The 17,433-nt window shown below is 42.4% G+C and overlaps 2 protein-coding genes across 4 annotated transcripts; one reads left to right on the top strand and one right to left on the bottom strand.

The window, feature by feature from the left end:
• Nucleotides 1-557: 557 nt before the first annotated feature.
• On the top strand, nt 558-5,100 carry LOC307020113 (uncharacterized protein). The gene is made up of 8 exons (XM_079651265.1): nt 558-651; nt 973-1,033; nt 1,945-2,621; nt 2,727-2,772; nt 3,496-3,587; nt 3,736-3,846; nt 3,974-4,247; nt 4,713-5,100. The coding sequence occupies exons 2-8, from the start codon at nt 992-994 to the stop codon at nt 4,917-4,919; spliced, it is 1,449 nt and encodes a 482-aa protein (XP_079507391.1). The 5' UTR covers nt 558-651; nt 973-991; the 3' UTR covers nt 4,920-5,100.
• Nucleotides 5,101-5,165: 65 nt separating this feature from the next.
• Nucleotides 5,166-9,648, bottom strand: LOC307020111 (uncharacterized protein). 3 transcript variants are annotated; one of them, XM_079651261.1, is made up of 15 exons: nt 9,530-9,648; nt 8,801-8,949; nt 8,329-8,554; nt 8,155-8,230; nt 7,728-8,008; nt 7,587-7,625; nt 7,419-7,492; nt 7,229-7,309; nt 6,726-6,931; nt 6,549-6,648; nt 6,305-6,467; nt 6,102-6,208; nt 5,879-6,023; nt 5,608-5,734; nt 5,166-5,469 (listed from the first exon to the last, which is right to left on the bottom strand). In XM_079651261.1, exons 1-15 carry the CDS (start codon nt 9,569-9,571, stop codon nt 5,168-5,170), a joined length of 2,118 nt encoding a protein of 705 aa, XP_079507387.1. In that variant the 5' UTR covers nt 9,572-9,648; the 3' UTR covers nt 5,166-5,167. The 3 variants fall into 3 exon arrangements, with proteins under 3 accessions (XP_079507387.1, XP_079507388.1, XP_079507389.1); XM_079651262.1 differs by lacking the exons at nt 8,329-8,554; nt 8,801-8,949 and having other exon boundaries at nt 9,530-9,588; XM_079651263.1 differs by lacking the exons at nt 8,801-8,949; nt 9,530-9,648 and having other exon boundaries at nt 8,343-8,360.
• Between the last annotated feature and the right edge of the window lie 7,785 nt (nt 9,649-17,433).

The raw sequence follows: 17,433 nt of genomic DNA, 5'->3' as shown, positions 1-17,433 counted from the left end.
TTCTATATTAGCAAATTAGATTCCTGTCAATTTACTGGACAATATCATGGCCCTCCTGACTGACTTTTTCTGTGCCTCTGTGGCGTTACATTGTTCAATGTTCCAAAACTCTGTGCTGCAAGGCTCCACTAGCACCCGCATCCCCGCCCCCCCCCTCCACCCACAAATGCGCCGCACCTAGTGTAAGCGTATGGCGTTATATTTGTGCCTCTATCCTGAGCACGCAATGAAACATGTTGAGCATAGAAAATGCTATTGAGCGCGCACTTGAACACTTTTGAGCACAGAAAAATATATTTTCTCTCATAAAACTCCTGCTCCGTGCGCAGGCAGACCGCTGCACGCGCTCTCTCTCCCTCGCTCGCTCGACCTCTCCAGCCTGTGCGCGCTCAACTTTGCCTGCGCGCGCTCAACTTTGCCTGCGCGCTAGCTCAAATTGTCACAGCGTTACAAATGTGCCACAAAACCAACCAATCGGAGAACTCGAGAAGGTCAATTCTGATTGGCTGGCCTTCTCCAATCATATCTGAGATGAGAGAAGAGAGGGATTTTCATCTTCGGTTGCCATCAGGCTGTTGGCGTTCCTATTATCGTTGACATTTACAGGACATGACAGACTCGAACGAAGAGATTACTACGCCACAGTGTCAGGTGAGTTATACATTTCTGGTTTTCTGATATCACGTTATTGTTTGTAATACCTTTGACGAAACCTTTTATCCGATCGTTTCAGATAAGGGTGAGTTTGCTAGCCGGCAACATAGCTATATGTTCTTTATATAAAAAATAAAAAGATGACTGATTATAGTAGATTTGTTCTTGTAATTATTGACTCATATTTCAGAAATGCTTTTTATTTTTCTGTATTATAGGGCTGTAGAATTAACATTAGCCTATATGTCTTCTTATCTTGAGACATCGGCTGTTGTGTGAGTAACTAAAGTTTGACTCATCCTTCTCTATCAATCCCAGCTGGCCACAACATCCGACAATGTCGAATGAACAGCAACAAAATGTCACAGCAAGGCCACATGTAAGTCGTTTTTGATTTGGTTGTCTCCTGGGACCCAGCCCATTGAAAATGTCCTCTGTAGTGGACTTTACTCTTTTGAGCTACTCTATCAATCCCTGATGTACTGTACAGAGGACATCCTGGTCTTTCCAGTGATGTGTCATTGGTTAAAATTGCATGCTGGGAAGTCCCTCTTTCTTTTCATCCAAAATGGCTGGCATACCAAAAACAAAATGTTATAGAATCAGGAGGAGAAGTCAAATATTGTTGAATAATTGTAATTTTTACCATGAAAATCATATATATTCTTGTTTATTAACGTGTGAGGAACTATATAATTAGTTCTGAAAGCAATTAAATAATTCAAGTTTTCAAATAACAGCCCTTTTATAAATGTCCATTCTAGTGGACGTCAGGACCATCTTCATGGACTTAATGACTCAATATTGTTGCAGGAGACGGAACTGAAGCAGACTTTTTCTGTACCAGATAGTTCAGGGAGATTCAGATTTTGAGCTCTCAGATGATGAGAGAGAGAGGCTTCATATTAATCTGCTGAAAGTGTTGCTTTGTGCTCATTGAAAATAAGATTTGGATGTTGAAATATAAAGCCTCTGGTGCACAAATACTGAGAATTGACTTTACAGTGAACTAGGAGGCATCGTGTTGCAGTTAAACTTGTGAAATGAAACATATTTGCATATTTATAGGTTCTGACATTTTTAAGGAGGGAGGAGTAGATGTAATTTTAAGGAGATAATTTAACTTGTTTTGTGGATAAACTTTATCAAACTAATTATTATTTGATATTATATAAGGGGTAAATGTAACGTTATTACTAGCTTCCACATCTCATAGCTCGTTATCAGTCACCTATATGACTAACAACGAGTCCCTCTTCTTAACTAATCTGAGCTCTGTCTGTCCAACAGGACGTATTGAGACAGCAGTTGATGGAAAGACTTCTCACCAAACTGCAATCAGCCTTGAACCAGCAACCACTAAATGTGGATTATTTGGAGTTCCTGACTCGCCATGAGCTGATTATGTTTGAATCGTTCCATGAGCAGATAGGAGGTGTATCAGAGATTACAGAAGCAATACGAAACCTACATCATGTTGTCCGGTTGGAAATTAACGCAAGGTCTATGCCCATTGTAGAACAGGAAACAGAAGTTGGTCCAGGTTCTGGTCAACCCAAAATTGTGATAGAGAGAGAAAAACTAACACATTTGCTGAACACACATCTACCAGTCTCCTGCATTGCAAAATGCCTCTGCGTTTCAAGAAGAACGATTTACAGGAGAATGCAAGAATTTGGCTTGTCTATAAGAGGATCATACAGCACAATGACTGACCAAGAACTTGACAACGTAATTTTAGGTATTAAAAGTCAGATGCCAAATGCTGGTTATCGAATGGTTCAAGGCCATTTGGTTTCAATGGGCCTCCGTGTTCAGTGGTGGACAATGATGGCCTCTATGCATCGGGTTGATGCTGCTGGGATCTTCAGACGGATCACAGAACTAGGGTGTGTTGTGCGAAGAAGTTATTCCGTGCGAGGCCCTCTCTCCCTGGTCCACATTGACACAAATCATAAACTGATAAGGTAGAGTAAAATATCCTGTTTATGCAATTACCTACACAGTGAATGTTGGGAGTATATAATAAGAACAACCTTAGTTATATAGTAACCTTTTTCCCTTTTGAACAGGTACAATATTGTGGTCTTTGGTGGAGTGGATGGCTACTCAAGGAAGGTAATTAATGTGTTGTTGCTTATTATTGTTAAAGAAATGCAGCTTAAAGTACAAAGCCTCTTGTGACCAGCAGTTATACTTCTGAAATAACACTTATTTGCATATTTATAGATTATGTTATACACATCTTAAAACATGTCTAGGGGGGGAATCATCAATTTTATTAGCTTGATGCAGATTGTTTTGATTGTATAATTAGAGCTTAAAATGCATATTGTATGAAGATCTCAACATCCACACGACGACATAGCTGACCTATGCATGGAATCATAATCTGCTGCTTAAGACATGTAGTTCTTATCGTTAGTTTGATCAAAAAGTGTATATTTTTTCTCCTGCTCCTTGGAATAATTATTGAGCTAGAAGGTAATGATTCCTGTTTAGATCCAATTATTATTATCCAATCTGGTTATACTTTTTTAATACAAAGCATCTTAAGGGAGCAATAATGTATTGCCTTAAAGAAAATATATCTGAGGAAGCTGTAATAAATCAAGCTGCATTTTAGTATGTAAAATATACCAAGTTGATATTTTTGAAAATTACCTATATAATAATTGAAATACCAAATCCTGTTGATGGTTCTGTTGAAATGAAATGAAACTATGTGTAAAGATTTAGGACGTGCCGATCTTTCTTTTATGGTATAATACAACACTAAAAGCTCTAAGGCTAGCCATAGCTGAAAGCAGATGTAAATGATTTCATCTGGTTTCTATGCAGATCATGTACTTGGATGCTGCAACAAATAACAGAGCATCAACTGCATACTCATTCTTCCTGAGATCAACCCAGCTTCATGGCTTACCATCAAGGTATTTTGCCCTGACAAAACAAAAAGTGGATGTTTTTTTACACAAATATACTAGCTACAATATCTTTCATTTCATCTACTGAAGTTAAAGTAAACCTTGTTAAATTAATTATTCAATTATTTATTATTAAAATGTATTTTGATCTTAGGGTAAGGGCGGATCAGGGAGTCGAAAACGTGGACATCGCACAATACATGTTTGCCACACGGGGCACAGGAAGAGCCAGCTTTATCTCTGGAAAGAGTGTCCACAATCAGAGGTTAGTTGTGTTTTTATGTCTTGAAATGTTGACTGTATAATTATTAGTAACTGTAGCAGTTTGGTTGTTCAATGAAAGCACAAATAGCTGTATAAATCCAAGTAAATCAATTAAAATGCAATTCTAGGATAGAGCGACTTTGGCGTGACGTCTGGGTTGCAGTCAGCAGCAAGTACCATGATGTTCTTCACTCTCTGGAGGAAGATGGTCTGCTTGATATCTCTGATGTGGTTCACCTCTTTGGTGTGCACTACATCTTTGTCCCTCGACTTCGAGCAGACCTTGACGCCTTTATCCAAGGATGGAATAATCATCCTCTAAGGACAGAGGGAGGTCTCACTCCTGAACAGCTGTGGTGTATGGGACATCTACAAGATCTAGACGAAGGGGAGAGACTTGAGGTAACAGTTATAGAGTTCCCATTAAATATTTTTAAAAAACAATTGAGTTGTAGGCAGATATATCTAGTTTTGAGACATAATAGACATCAATGCCAATTGGACAATGGAGCATGAAAGCCAAACATTTTTTTAAAAATATTTATTTCTAAACAACATGGTTAAAAGGTCTGAATCAATGTGAGCTTCTGTCTTCAATTGTGCATAGATATGCTGTAATTCAATTTTTTTCCATCTACAAACCTTACAGTTCTGTTGCATTGAGTGATGAGAGGCATATCTGACAGATGTATAACATTATTGGAAACAGCAACCTGTTCAATAACTAGTATTTCTAGAATAATACAACTTTGAGTAAACAAAATCACCTTTATGTAACATGTTTATTTTTTAAAATCACACGTTACATAAGTGTATGAAAATACATCATGTACTAAACGTATTTTAATTGTTTTCCTGGATCCTTAGGAACTTCAAGACCCAGGCATCAACTGGGAGAGTACCATACTGCAAGAAGACTCAAACGGGGCAGTTGTGGTTCCTGAAGTTGTGTGCCCCCTGGATGACGAAGACCTAGAAGAACTTCAGAGAACTGTTGATCCTCTGGAACATTCTCAGTCACATGGCCGTGACTTGTACACACGATTCTTGCACAGTGTGTACAATGACAATTGAACGTGAACTCTTAAACTGACACATTAGCTGATTACAACAACCTTGTTTAACAGATATCTGTTGAGAATACACAGAGCCCAACCATTGGTCCTTATTTGCCTTTCTGCTTGTCTGATGTTTTGTTAAAAAACTTTGTAACAATGTATGCTTTCCCAACTAATAAAAGCATGACTTCATCAAACATTAACAAATATATTTAAACATATATACACTCAGCTCTTGCCTTAGTTTGAGTAGAGCTAGTTGTTTTAAACTCTGTGGAATCCACCACCATATCTCACTGCTTCACCCATGATTCTTCTAAAGTCAGTGTAAGTGCTGAGATGCTTTACTGGAAAAGTCACAGTTTTAGTGCACGCACTCACAATTGGGTAACAAATTAAGTGATCTCCTAGCCGCTCCCTGCAGTCATGGTCAAATTTGCATGTTATTTTGAAATGTCTCTTTTCATCAGGGAGGATGGGGATGTGGGCCTGCCCTGTCATCCACTGGAGCACGTGTGGCACTGCAAGAGGCTCCTTGTCACCAGCTGCACTGTCTGTCTCCCCATCTGTGACGGATGTATATTTTAAATAACACAAATTAAGAAAAGCAAATATCCAAGAACATTTATTAGGTATGTGCTCAGTACATTCAAATCAGTAAAGCATTCATTCATATGTGTACTGCCTTCTACAGTATATCATACCAGACATTTCAACTTCCTGCAAGAAATCTTGCAGGAAGTTGATCACCTTCCTCTCAGTTCTCTCCTTAGACGTCCCTTTTTCGCTAAAACGTGGCTGGCAGTTCATCATGATGAAATCTGCATCAGGCTATAAAGAGAGTGAATGCAGATTTAGTTTAATATCTTGCAAGTGTTCAAACCAAAGCTATTAAGGCAATACAGAATGAAAAGTACAATACAAAAGAAGAATAGAGTCTAAAAATAAATAAATAGTGGCAGTTAAAATTCTTACTTTGGTGATCTTCCCTGGAACAAATAAGGAGTGACAAGCTTCAGGGTTTCTAGCCATCTGATCCACCAGGCCATACAGCTCCATGCCCTTTCTGAGTTGCTGCAGCATTGGAATCAGTCTTGTTGTGGAATGTAAGACAATTGCTCTTTGAAGAAAAGCAGAAAGAAATTACACACTGGTTTGAAAAATAAACATTGTAAAATTAATATTGTACAACTCTTACCGAATGATGCTGTGTTTATTGTCCAGTTTGAGCTGGCTTGTATATCCACAGCTGACAATTTCATCAGCCCACAACATCAGAGACTGCTCATCTGCAGAATCTTCGACCTGAGAATGTGCAACATTGAAATAAAGGACAGATTTACAATAGGTGTTAAAACATATATCTAATTCATATCTAACAATGCTCAACAGAGTACTCACCTTGCTGATGAGAAGACCGGATTCTATATCAGAAACATCCTCCTTTGAAAGTGAATGAATGTCCACCTCTCCTGTGCAGAGGAAGTTGTAGCACCACGCTCTCAGAAAGGCAGGAGGTGGGCCACCTTGTGCGATGCTTACTGACATTATTTCACCAATAGTTCTGTGTGCAAGGTAGAGAAAGTCTTTGTAAAAAAACTCCTTACATAAATGACAACGTGTACAAAAACAGTATGTTACCAACCTGAAGTTGTCATTATCAAGGTCTGTCAAAGAGTACTTAGGATTTTTCCCCTGGCTCCCAGTTCCTTCAAAGAATCTGTTTTCAATACCTGAAACCATGTCTTACAGAAAAAAAGCAAATAAGCAATGATCCTTTGGTTTTGTTTAATATCAAAACTAAACAGTTAAATGAACTTACCAGTCAAAAACTCTTTCCTTATTGCTCCAGTGTCAATGCCTGCCTCTCCTATGTAGACCACCTTAAGAGCACTGGCAGGAGATGCAGCTTTTTTTCGTTTCCACTGGAGAATGCCCCTGTCTGGAAGGCCGTCTCTGTCCACACACAGTTTGAACTCTGTTGTGTTGTCAACTTGGTGTTCAAGTAAGCGCAATACATCTTCCGTGCTTAAGGAAGAGGACAGAGAAAATATAAGACTATCCCAATTTTCCAAACATTTTGTATCCATTATTGCCATATAACTGTCCTATTATTATGCTGAACAATATTTGGGAAAGAAAGGGCTATCAAGTGGCGTAATTAGAAAAGAGTGCACCATGTGCTATGTTTTGAATAGCCTGTTAAAATAATTTGAGAGTTAGCTTTTGGGGGAGACATTAAAGCATGTGGATTGCATGATGGTGCTCATTATTTATTCTGTATTTGATATAAACTCATGCAAAGGTCATCTTAATAAAACATACCTTTTTGGTTTGCATACTGGAGGTTGAGCAGCTGTACTTGGACTATTGTTCTCTGATGCAGGAGTCCCTGTACATTCAAAGCTGCACAAACAATATGCAGTTTAAAACACTGAATATGTAGACATTCTACAGGTGGTACATCTATCAAATATAATGTTTATGATACAAAGAGCAGAATAAGACAGATCACCTCTCTCCACATAGACTAGCATGGACTGTGATTTCATCGTCTGGGAATTCTTTGGTGCAAATTGGACACACCACCTAAAGTTTGAAAGAAATATGCTCCATGTTACAAACAGCTGAAACACTAAACTAAACTGATTGTGCAGTTTAGTTGTGTGCTGTTCTACTGTACCTTGCAAGCGTTCTCCACGATACACAATTCATCAGAGGACTGCAGATTAACAAAAAAGTCATTTATTTCAATAAACAATTTATATTTTCCTCGTCTTTTTCTAAAGGCAATTTACCAAATACAAAAAGAATTTGCTCTCACCTCATCAACAGTCTCATCAGAGGACAGTTTTCCACTGCATGTCCTAATGTGTACTGCAAGCATCTGCAAAGGCATCACTTCATGACATTGGAAACATGTCTTCTTTGGCATTTTTGCAAAGCAGTGCGAGTCAGGAGGCAGTGGAGCGGTGTCCAATGTCTCCTGAAGTGGTACTATGTAAAAAGTGGCTTTGCCACCTGCTGACATAGCTCGCAGAGCTTTGACAGAATACCCCTCTGCTTCTGGTGGAATGACAGTGAGCTTTCGTCTTCCACTGCCACCTTAATTGAGAGAAAGAGAGAGAACATGTTTTGTCATTCTGCCACCTCTAATGCTTACAACAAGTAATCAATACCTCAGAAGGGTTCATGCACACCAACAAGTAATACAGTAATATGAAAACTCAACAAAACAAAATCCCACAAACCTGTAGCCTTATGCAAGAGCCATCCTCCACATAGACCCTCCATTTTTGGAAATGTGTCAGCCAGGAGCCTTAAAATCTTGAGAGGGAGAGAGAAAAACATTGATGGTGACAATACGCTGAAGTACAATAATTGACTTTAATGATAAGTCAAACAAATGAACTGACAAACGATACCTCTGTGTGATCACCATCTTCAGGAAGAGTCAGTGTTTGTCTTCCCATGCCTGCCTGGAGGAGTTCAAGCTCCTCAGTTGGCAACGGTGTGTGGGCGATATTTTTTGGCAACAGATAAAAATGTAAAGCAGTTGTTTTACTTGTTGTCTTAACAAGATACTTGGTGGCAGTCAAACACCTCTTTTTACCACGACGGAAGTTTGGTTTGAAATATCCTGGAAAAGATCTGTGGAATAAATTATATGTTTTATATTTATTTATAACAATCAAGTGTTGCACAAAAAATCTAAATAGTACATGTTGGCTATATATATTTTCCAATGCTATTACAAACCAAGTCTTGTTCAAGTCCAAGTTCATATTTTAATTTAATCATGTCAGCGATGTGACTACTGGACTTAAGAAAACAACATTGATTTTTTGAATTTTTTTAAGCAAAACGAAAATATAATGATGTGGCTGAAATACGAACCTTGCCATCTCTTGCGGCACTGTCACTGGCACTACATTCCTAGGTGCAGGAGGCTCTGTCTCCGTCGGCCTTCCTGAGCCGCTTGCGGCCATAGTGTTAAGGAGCAAAGACACCAGGTTTCTGGCTGCTGACTCAACTGCACCATCGCCCTAAATCAATTCAGGATGTAACATTAACATGATCATATTTTCAGTTAAACTAGAACCGCCAGGGGTCAAGGTACAATGTTCTTTTATTTATGATACTAGAACACAGGGTTAAGAGTGCGTTTTTATCGCAGAGTGATGAAACGTATACCAATAGAATCTGTGGACTCAGCGTTCATATGACATCTAGTATGTGCAGATTGCATAAAAGATCGCTACCGTGAGTTATGTGCAAAGTGTCTCTCTCTCTCTCTCTCTCTCTCTCTCTCTCTATTAGGAACCGCAATAAACAACAGGCGTTGCTTCGCACAAGATCAATGGCGCGAAAATCACTGAATGTTCTATAAGGTAAATATTACCGGCTGGCGCAGATGGGTATAAATGGCAATTTATATTGACAATATTTGTCTAATACTAGCGCTAATATTAGGCTACGGTTTGTTAGCTGTTTGCTTAAACTATCCATATAGCTATGTTGCCGGCTAGCAAACTCGCCCTTATCTGAAACGATCGGATAAAAGGTTTCGTCAAAGGTATTACAAACAATAACGTGATATCAGAAAACTAGAAATGTATAACTCACCTGACACTGTGGCGTAGTAATCTCTTCGTTCGAGTCTGTCATGTCCTGTAAATGTCAACGATAATAGGAACGCCAACAGCCTGATGGCAACCGAAAATGAAAATCCCTCTCTTCTCTCATCTCAGATATGATTGGAGACGGCCAGCCAATCTGAATTGACCTTCTCGAGTTCTCCGATTGGTTGGTTTTGTGGCACATTTGTAACGCTGTGACAATTTGAGCGAGCGCGCGCAGGCAAAGTTGAGCGCGCGCAGGCAAAGTTGAGCGCGCACAGGTTGGAGAGGTCGAGCGAGCGAGGGAGAGAGAGCGCGTGCAGCGGTCTGCCTGCGCACGGAGCAGGAGTTTTATGAGAGAAAATATATTTCTCTGTGCTCAAAAGTGTTCAAGTGCGCGCTCAATAGCATTTTCTATGCTCAACATGTTTCATTGCGTGCTCAGGATAGAGGCACAAATATAACGCCATATAAGCGCCACAATTTTGCCGCGCTTCGCGGCTCCACTATCACCCCCCCCCCCAGCGCGTCACATTTTTGGCGCTAAAAGAGTGTGTGTGTGTGTGTGTGTGTGTGTGAGGAGCTCCACGGATTGGACCAATGGGTCCATTTGGGTCGTCGTTACGTCACTTAGTACTTTGTTCCCTCTTTAGGTAAAAGGATTGGCCCATGGTATACGCTGTGAATATGAATTAGTGAAATGCAAAGTGCTCTGAATTAAATCACACCCTCAACCCTTATCTGTATGAATTTTGCTTGTGTGTTAACAATTTTTTTTTTTTAAAACAGCATGTTCTGTGAATAATTGGAATGTTAAAAACTGAATGATGTAATCCCTGTGAGTGCTTCTTGTCAGCAGAGAGAAGAATTATAGATGTTCAGACAGAGCCAGCTCATACTCAGTAGACTTCTTCAGATAATCTCTTGTCGAGAACATGAGAAGTGTATTTAATTGTTTTGTGTTCATTTTTATATTTTACTCACTGCAAATGAGCATTTTCTGCTTTAAAGAATTAAAGATAAATGCGATGCTCATATATCTTTTCCTTGCAGAGGAAGGCATCTGGACCAAAGTATGGGAACAGCAAAGGTTCTGCTAGCCAAGGTATGCTATCATGAGCTTTTGACCGAATAGAAAGTGTGATTTTCAATTATCATCAGGCTACAAAAAAATCGTAAACCCCCAAGTGTTAATTGTAAAATACTATGAACTTTCTCATTGTATTAGTAGAGTGTAGTAAATTAGTAGAGTATACTGTACGTAAAATAAAGAATGATGTATAGAGTTTGCATTTTATTGTTGAAAATAATCAATAATCAAATGTTTTACTTGTCATTCACATTCCATTTAGAAAAAAAATCCAACACAACACTATCTAATAATATTTTAGATTAGAAGCGTTTCGTTAGCAAATAAATGGACTCCATCCAGCAAAAAATTCTATGGGGCTTTTATTTTTAAATAGAAACAAGAAGTGTTGTTTTTTGAGTCTGTGACATATTCCAAACTGTTTCTGGTCTGATCAGACTTTAGCTTAGCTTTGCACAAAGCTTTATTATATCTTACAAAGGCTCCGCCTTCTACTGGACTCTATGGGTACTACCTCTTAACCATACTATGCGAGCATTCACCTACTGAGATATCTATAAACGTAGCCGCGACTCGGGGCGGGCCTACCTGAATGCGCACGCAAGCCCACCGTATATAAGGCGGCCACGCCTCCTGACTGTCATCCTTTTCTCTTCAGCGAGCGAGCAACAACTGAAGCGTAATAAAACGTTTAAAGAAGAAGAAAGAGTTATCATACCTTCATGGAGTCACTACTTCTAGAATCCTGTCCTTCGTGCCCTGGCTTAACACCTCTTAGGCCCCACAGAACCGGTTCCGGGGCCGAAATCGCCTCATTTGCAGGTATCAACGTCTAAGGAACCTTAATATTTAATAAACTATGAATATTTTATATCCATATAACGGGAAAAAACTAATTTAACTGATCTTTTTCATTTGTTTTTAAAAAAAAAACACACAATGCTAATAGTGAGCCCCTGAATTAGCCCCGAGCGAAAAATGCTAACCTATTACTGCACAGAAAATCCCTCCTAGCTCCCTTATTACTTATCCTAGCTGCACATCCATCACATCGTTTATGATCGTAAAGACACAGAATCTAACGGTGCCCACCTCAACACTGAAAGATACAAACTTGCGACATTATCAACAAAAACGTACATCAAAACAAGTGGCGCTAGGCAGCCCACAACCCTAACATGGCTTACCTTCATCTTTGTCTGGTCTAAACTGGTCTTCGATGGCATTAAAACGATAACAACGATGATGTAGTTAATCCATAGGTTAATATCCAATGTGGCTGTGTGCCCTTTGAAATGTTCTGATAATCTATAAGCAATAAAACTGCAATTCCGTTTTAAAAAAGTAGAGCAGGCCACTCCTACGCTCTGTAGCAAGATTGAATGCGCGAAGACGCCATCTTCTTTTTTTAACATGAGTGTGTGCGGGACAATCTCCCTTCGATTCTATTGGCTCTAACGATCAGAAAGAGATGTCACATGTCAAAATCGAAGAAGGGGGGCCAGAGATATGGAAAATCCACCGAAATGGCCCCAGAAGAGGTTTTTTTTGTGAAATCTGTCTAAAAAGGTCAAATATCACTTGTTTTGCATCAATCTTGATACAGGGTACTTACTATATGTTGTACTTTGGATTCCTAAAGCTTTTAGTCTACTAACCTATCATCCAAGGTTAGTTTTCACTATAAGTACAACATATGTTTTGGACGGACACTATAATTTACAGTTTTTTACTATGTTCAATCTGAATTTTCTTTAAAATAAAAAAAATCTAAATTGATTCTGACTTTTCTACATCCAACTCACAGGTTTATCATTACTTTGAGAAAAAAGATTATTAATTTAACCCTTTTAGAAGGGAAGATATGTTCATTTGTTCTGGGAATGTCAATTTCGAGCCTGAAACCTGAAAAACAGGCTTGAGGCTTAAGAAGTTAATAGCGGGCGCCAATCCCCATCACCTATGCTTCGAGTGTTTGGGGGACCAGGATATGGCCTAGGCCAGGAGTGGCCAAACTTTGTGGCTCGGGGGCCACTATGAGTTTTAAAATTTGACAGACGGGCCGGGCCAGTAGCAGATCGGTGAAAAAATATTTAGCTGTCCACTCCTCATTATACACTCGGCACTCAATGTTGACTTTTCTTTTCTTTGGTCCAATCATTGTTACAGATGCAGGTTCAAAGGTGAATTAGGTTCAAAGGTGAATTATTGCGTCATCGTTTGCATCATGACGTAACCCTTTACGTGCCTTCTTATGACCCACACAGCGTTTTACGTCGCTGATTTTCTCCGCAACACCGCTCACAACAACATCAATAGAGGACTGCGTCGGGTAGTTTTTAATTATACGAAGCCAGATTAAATTAAAGAACTACTTCTCCAACCTTGTACCTTTTTCCAGAGTGCCGTGGTGCATTGTTTATTAATGTGGTTCAGCTGCATTACTGCCTGCTGCAGTGCTGCTCGTCTACCGGAGTTTATTCTCTCGTTAACTCGCGGCAGCGGCCGCTGTAAAGTTTTCATTGTCTGACTGTAACACAACAAACAGCTGATAAATATCCCCCAACCCCATAAATGAATGTGTTTTAGTCTGAAAGCTGTTTGGCATCACAGTTCCTCTGGCATTCTACAGGTGATGTTAGCTAATCTGACTATCTTGATCACTATACTTGTGATGGCCACATGTAGCCCATGTATTGATTCCATCCGATAGCTGCAATAATACAAAACAAAAGGAAAACGTCTTCCTCTTCACAATGATCAATAACAGTGAACGGATGGTTTTTAAAGTAAGATAAAAAATAAACAGAATCACACTAAGCCTGGTTTAGTGTTGCCTGACTTTATATAATAAATAATAATAATGCATTACATTTTTTATTAGAGCGCTTTTACAGGTGCTCAAAGCGCTTTACAATTACACATTACACATATTAGACATGAAAGAGTCATTACTGTGGACATTACCCACAGGAGCAAATACAGGTGAAGTGTCTCTATATATATATATATAAGTGTTTTTTATAAGTGTGTGGTCGCGTTCTAGTCACTTTGCTCAGTGCTACTGCTTGTTACAACTTGTATTCGCTGTACTCGCCATTAACTGTTATTGCTCAGGTTAATCTCGACCCCCTCCAATGTAAGCGTGACGTATTTGGTTCTTGGATCCAGCAAAGGTAAATTATGTCTAGAGTGCGCCATCTAGTGGGATAAACTGAAATGCCGGGAATTGCAGGAAAAAGGCTAAATGAATGCGGTCTTTACTGTAATTTGGACAATTTTGTACCAATATTCGGCGGGCCGGATTCAAAAGCCCAACGTGCCGTATATGGCCCGCGGGCCTTAGTTTGCCCATGCCTGGCCTAGGCGGTGCCATTCACGTTCGGCATTCCAGCGGGGCGGATGGCTCCGTTTGCCGGGAAGGAGGATGATGAGGACTTCTCGTTGTCGGGCACTTCCGGGTCCGGCGTCCATGGAAGTCCACCGCCCAGGTCTGTACTTCCCCCTAGCTGATGACCATGGCGGCGGAGCGTGCCAGCCCATCTGCTCCCAGCAGGCAGCAAGCTGGGCAGAGAGCCTCTGCCCCGCTCTCGCGTGACAGGGCGGCTGCAAATAAACACGGGTGTGTTTGGCATCGCGCTCATTGCTCTTCCGCAAGATGCCCCCACCTCACCGGGTCAGGGCGATTATTTGGCCGCAGCATCGGCCAAATTAATAGCTTGGTCTATGGTGTGGCCACCGCTGCTTGCCGTCTGATGTCCCTAGGGGATCACGCATGGCACTTTCCAAAAAGACTGTGAAGATCTCCTGGGAGCCCCCGTGTTTACGGGAGGGCTTCTTGGATCAATTTCCTTGGTCACGTGGATGAGGAGTAGTCGCAGCTTGTCGTATGCTGCTTCATGCTCATCCTCAGAGGATAGAACACTGTCCCACACTCGCCGCCCCGCTGTAAACTCCAGTAAAGGAACCGGCAGGTGGGCGCGCGCACATGAGTGGAATAAACCGCAGAAAGTGCTGTCCAAGCACTGTGCGGGTTCAAGAGACGTTATTGCCAGCTAGTGCTGTTGTCAGAAAACACACCTTTCCTGGTATAATAGCTCCGATTGATGCGTTTCACCTTTGAATGTGAAAGACAGCATTAATACGAAGGCGCGCGGCCCCCGTGAGAGTGGCCGCGGTGCGTTCAGGGACCTCCGCAGAACAACGGTGGGTTACGTATTGTAACCCTAGTTCTAGAGTGATGTGTGTGTGAAAATGCATTCAGTAAAAAAGATTGTTTTTATCCCAGAGTAAGAGTCATCTCTCTCCACAATTCCACATCTCCCCATAATGTCCGTTTCGAAGAGACGGCATTATGACAGAGCCGTAGCCCCAAGAGAGCGTGCCGCGGCGCGTTCAAGGACCTCAGTAGAAAATCGGCCCTTTCTGTGTCAGCTCCCTATGAGCCAATCTTCCTTTTATGGAAGGTTTGGCGGCAGAGTGGGCCGCCAGAGAGTGCTACAGCTTCTTTGCTGCGACTCAGCAGCCGCTTGCATGTCCCCTAACACAGTCTTATGGGGAATGAAAGCTTAGCTGTGTACTGACAGAATGGAGGGACAGGACACTGAAACTGGGGTTGAGCACTTTCAGGAGAGAAAAAAGGGTCTTTACCCCATTTACTTCCTGGTTCCCAAGAAGACAGGATAATTCAGACCCATTCTGGATCTTCGCAGCCTGAATCAGCACATTCTGGATCTTCGCAGCCTGAATCAGCACATTGCCTGCAAAAAGTTCCATAGATAAACCGATTACTGGAACAAGGGCAGCCGGGCGATTGGTTCACAACCATCGACCTGAAGGACGCTTATTTTCATGTCGAAAATTGCTCCAAAGCACAGAAAGTATTTGCGTTTTGCCTTCCAGGGGGTAGCTTACGAGTACAACAGACTACCGTTTGGCTACTCCCTATCTCCACGCACGTTCAGCAAATGTGTGGCCACAGCAATCAAGCCGCTTCGCGACCATGGCATGAGGGGTTTGTAATACAACCTCATAGTCATGGCCAGGTCAAGGGAAGACGCAAACACAGCCCAATTGATCCAAGTGGATTGCGGTCAATTGGATGAAGAGCAGTCCCATACCTCACCAGCAGGTCGGGTATCTGGGGATTTTGCTCGATGCAGGCAGACTACGTGCCACCCTGACAGAGAGCAGACAGGCATCCCTGCTTCATGAAGTTTGCAGACTGCAACAGGTGGCAACGGTGACAGCTTTGACCATCATGCAGACTCTGGGTCTCATGGCGGCTCGTAGTACCGCCGGGGTTACTTACTCGCCTGCAGAGGTGGTTTGCCGGCCTTCGTTTGGATCCCAAGAGGCACAAACAATGTTTGGTGACCCCCTCAGTGGAGGGCAACCTCCGACACTGGGGGTCCCAAAAGTATCTGCGGAGGGGAACTCCGCTGGGGCGGGTGACCTCCTACGTCACGGTGTCCAAGATGCATCCGTGACAGGATGGGGGGGGACCTGCCTAGAGAGAGCTATAGGTGGTGGCTGGCCTCTGACAGAAACTCGGCACATCAACCTTCTAGAGCTACGGGCAGTAGTACTGCTCCTACAGCACTGCAAACCCTTACTACAGGGAAAACGTGTGCTGGTGAGGAGCGACAAACGCACCACAGTGGCTTGCATCAACAGGCAGGACGGAGTCAGCTCCGCCGCATTGTTTAGCGCAGCGGAGAACCTGTGGTTGTGGGCCTCAGAGAATGTTTTTTATCTCCGCCCTGTTCTCCAGTCCAATTCCGGGACTGGAGAACAGGGCGGCTGGCCTCATGTCAAGAGGCGGGCCCCTGCCTGACGAATGGTGGTTCTCCCTGGCTCGGCAGGACAATCCACGCTGGGGGGTGGACACGTTTGCACATGAGCCATGGCCAAGATAGCTGCTCTACGCCTTTCCACCGCTGCGTCTCATTCTCCCCCTCCTGGAGAGGGTGAGACGAGAGAGTCTGTCAGTCATCCTAGTGGCCCCAGGTCGCCGCTTGGCGCCGTGGTACGTAGTGGTAACATAGATGATGGTGGGCCAGCCCTGGACGGTTCCTCAGGTCTGGGGGGCGTTGTCTCAGGAAGCAGGTGCAATAGAGGCGTTACCCACTCTGGGCCAACCTCTCCGGGCTTGGCTCCTGAGAGGGACAGGCTGAGACAGGGGGGACTGTCTGACAAGGTTGTTCAGACTATCCAGGCAGCAAGGGCAGGATCCACCACAGCCTGTTACAGGCCTAAGTGGTTGGGATTCCAGCGGTGGTGTGAAGAAAGGAGTACATTGGGCTCTATTCTGTCCTACTTACAGATACTGGTATACAGGGGGCTTGCTCATTCCACAATTAAAGTGTGTGCAGCAGCCATTTCGTTCTGTCATGAGGGATTTGGCGGCAGGTCAGCCTTCAGTCAGCCTCTTATGACGCGGTTTTTGCAGGGGGTCAGCAGACAGCACCCAGTGGTGCATGCCTCCTCCCCGCAATAGGACCTGCCATTGGTGCTTGAGGCTCTGGTAACAGAACCATTTGAGCATCTGGAGCTCTCCTCCCTGAAGGCACTATCATTGAAAACAGCTTTGCTGCTTGCCTTGACTTTGACGAAGAGATTGTGCAAGCTTCCTGCCTGTGGGCTGGCGGGGAGATCCTTGCTCACTATTTTCCATTTACACTCTTCACGAGGTAAACGTGTCTGAGTGTGCTCTACCAGCCAAGTAAACTCACAGCTGGAGGAGAAGAACTTACGGTGCAGTGGCTGTTAACCAAAAGCCGGGCAGGGGCAGTGTGATCGGTCGATGTTGTTGGACGACA

The sequence above is a fragment of the Notothenia rossii genome, assembly GCF_949606895.1.
Source record: "Notothenia rossii genome assembly, chromosome: 9".
Classification (NCBI taxonomy): Eukaryota; Metazoa; Chordata; class Actinopteri; order Perciformes; family Nototheniidae; genus Notothenia; species Notothenia rossii.
The sequence above is the reverse complement of the archived record's forward strand: the minus strand, read 5'-3'. Positions and strand labels throughout refer to the sequence as shown.

What these genes read in the sequence shown, in the direction of transcription:
- LOC307020111 (XM_079651261.1), bottom strand. Translation starts at nt 9,571, where the DNA reads ATGACAGACTCGAACGAAGAGATTACTACGCCACAGTGTCAG. An exon ending in GCTAGTCTATGTGGAGAGAG is followed by an intron (nt 7,310 to 7,418) that starts GTGATCTGTCTT and finishes TTGTTTGTGCAG; the next exon opens with CTTTGAATGTACAGGGACTC. An exon ending in CTTGATAATGACAACTTCAG is followed by an intron (nt 6,468 to 6,548) that starts GTTGGTAACATA and finishes CCTTGCACACAG; the next exon opens with AACTATTGGTGAAATAATGT.
- LOC307020113 (XM_079651265.1), top strand. Translation starts at nt 992, where the DNA reads ATGTCGAATGAACAGCAACAAAATGTCACAGCAAGGCCACAT. An exon ending in ATGTCACAGCAAGGCCACAT is followed by an intron (nt 1,034 to 1,944) that starts GTAAGTCGTTTT and finishes TCTGTCCAACAG; the next exon opens with GACGTATTGAGACAGCAGTT. An exon ending in AAGAGTGTCCACAATCAGAG is followed by an intron (nt 3,847 to 3,973) that starts GTTAGTTGTGTT and finishes ATGCAATTCTAG; the next exon opens with GATAGAGCGACTTTGGCGTG.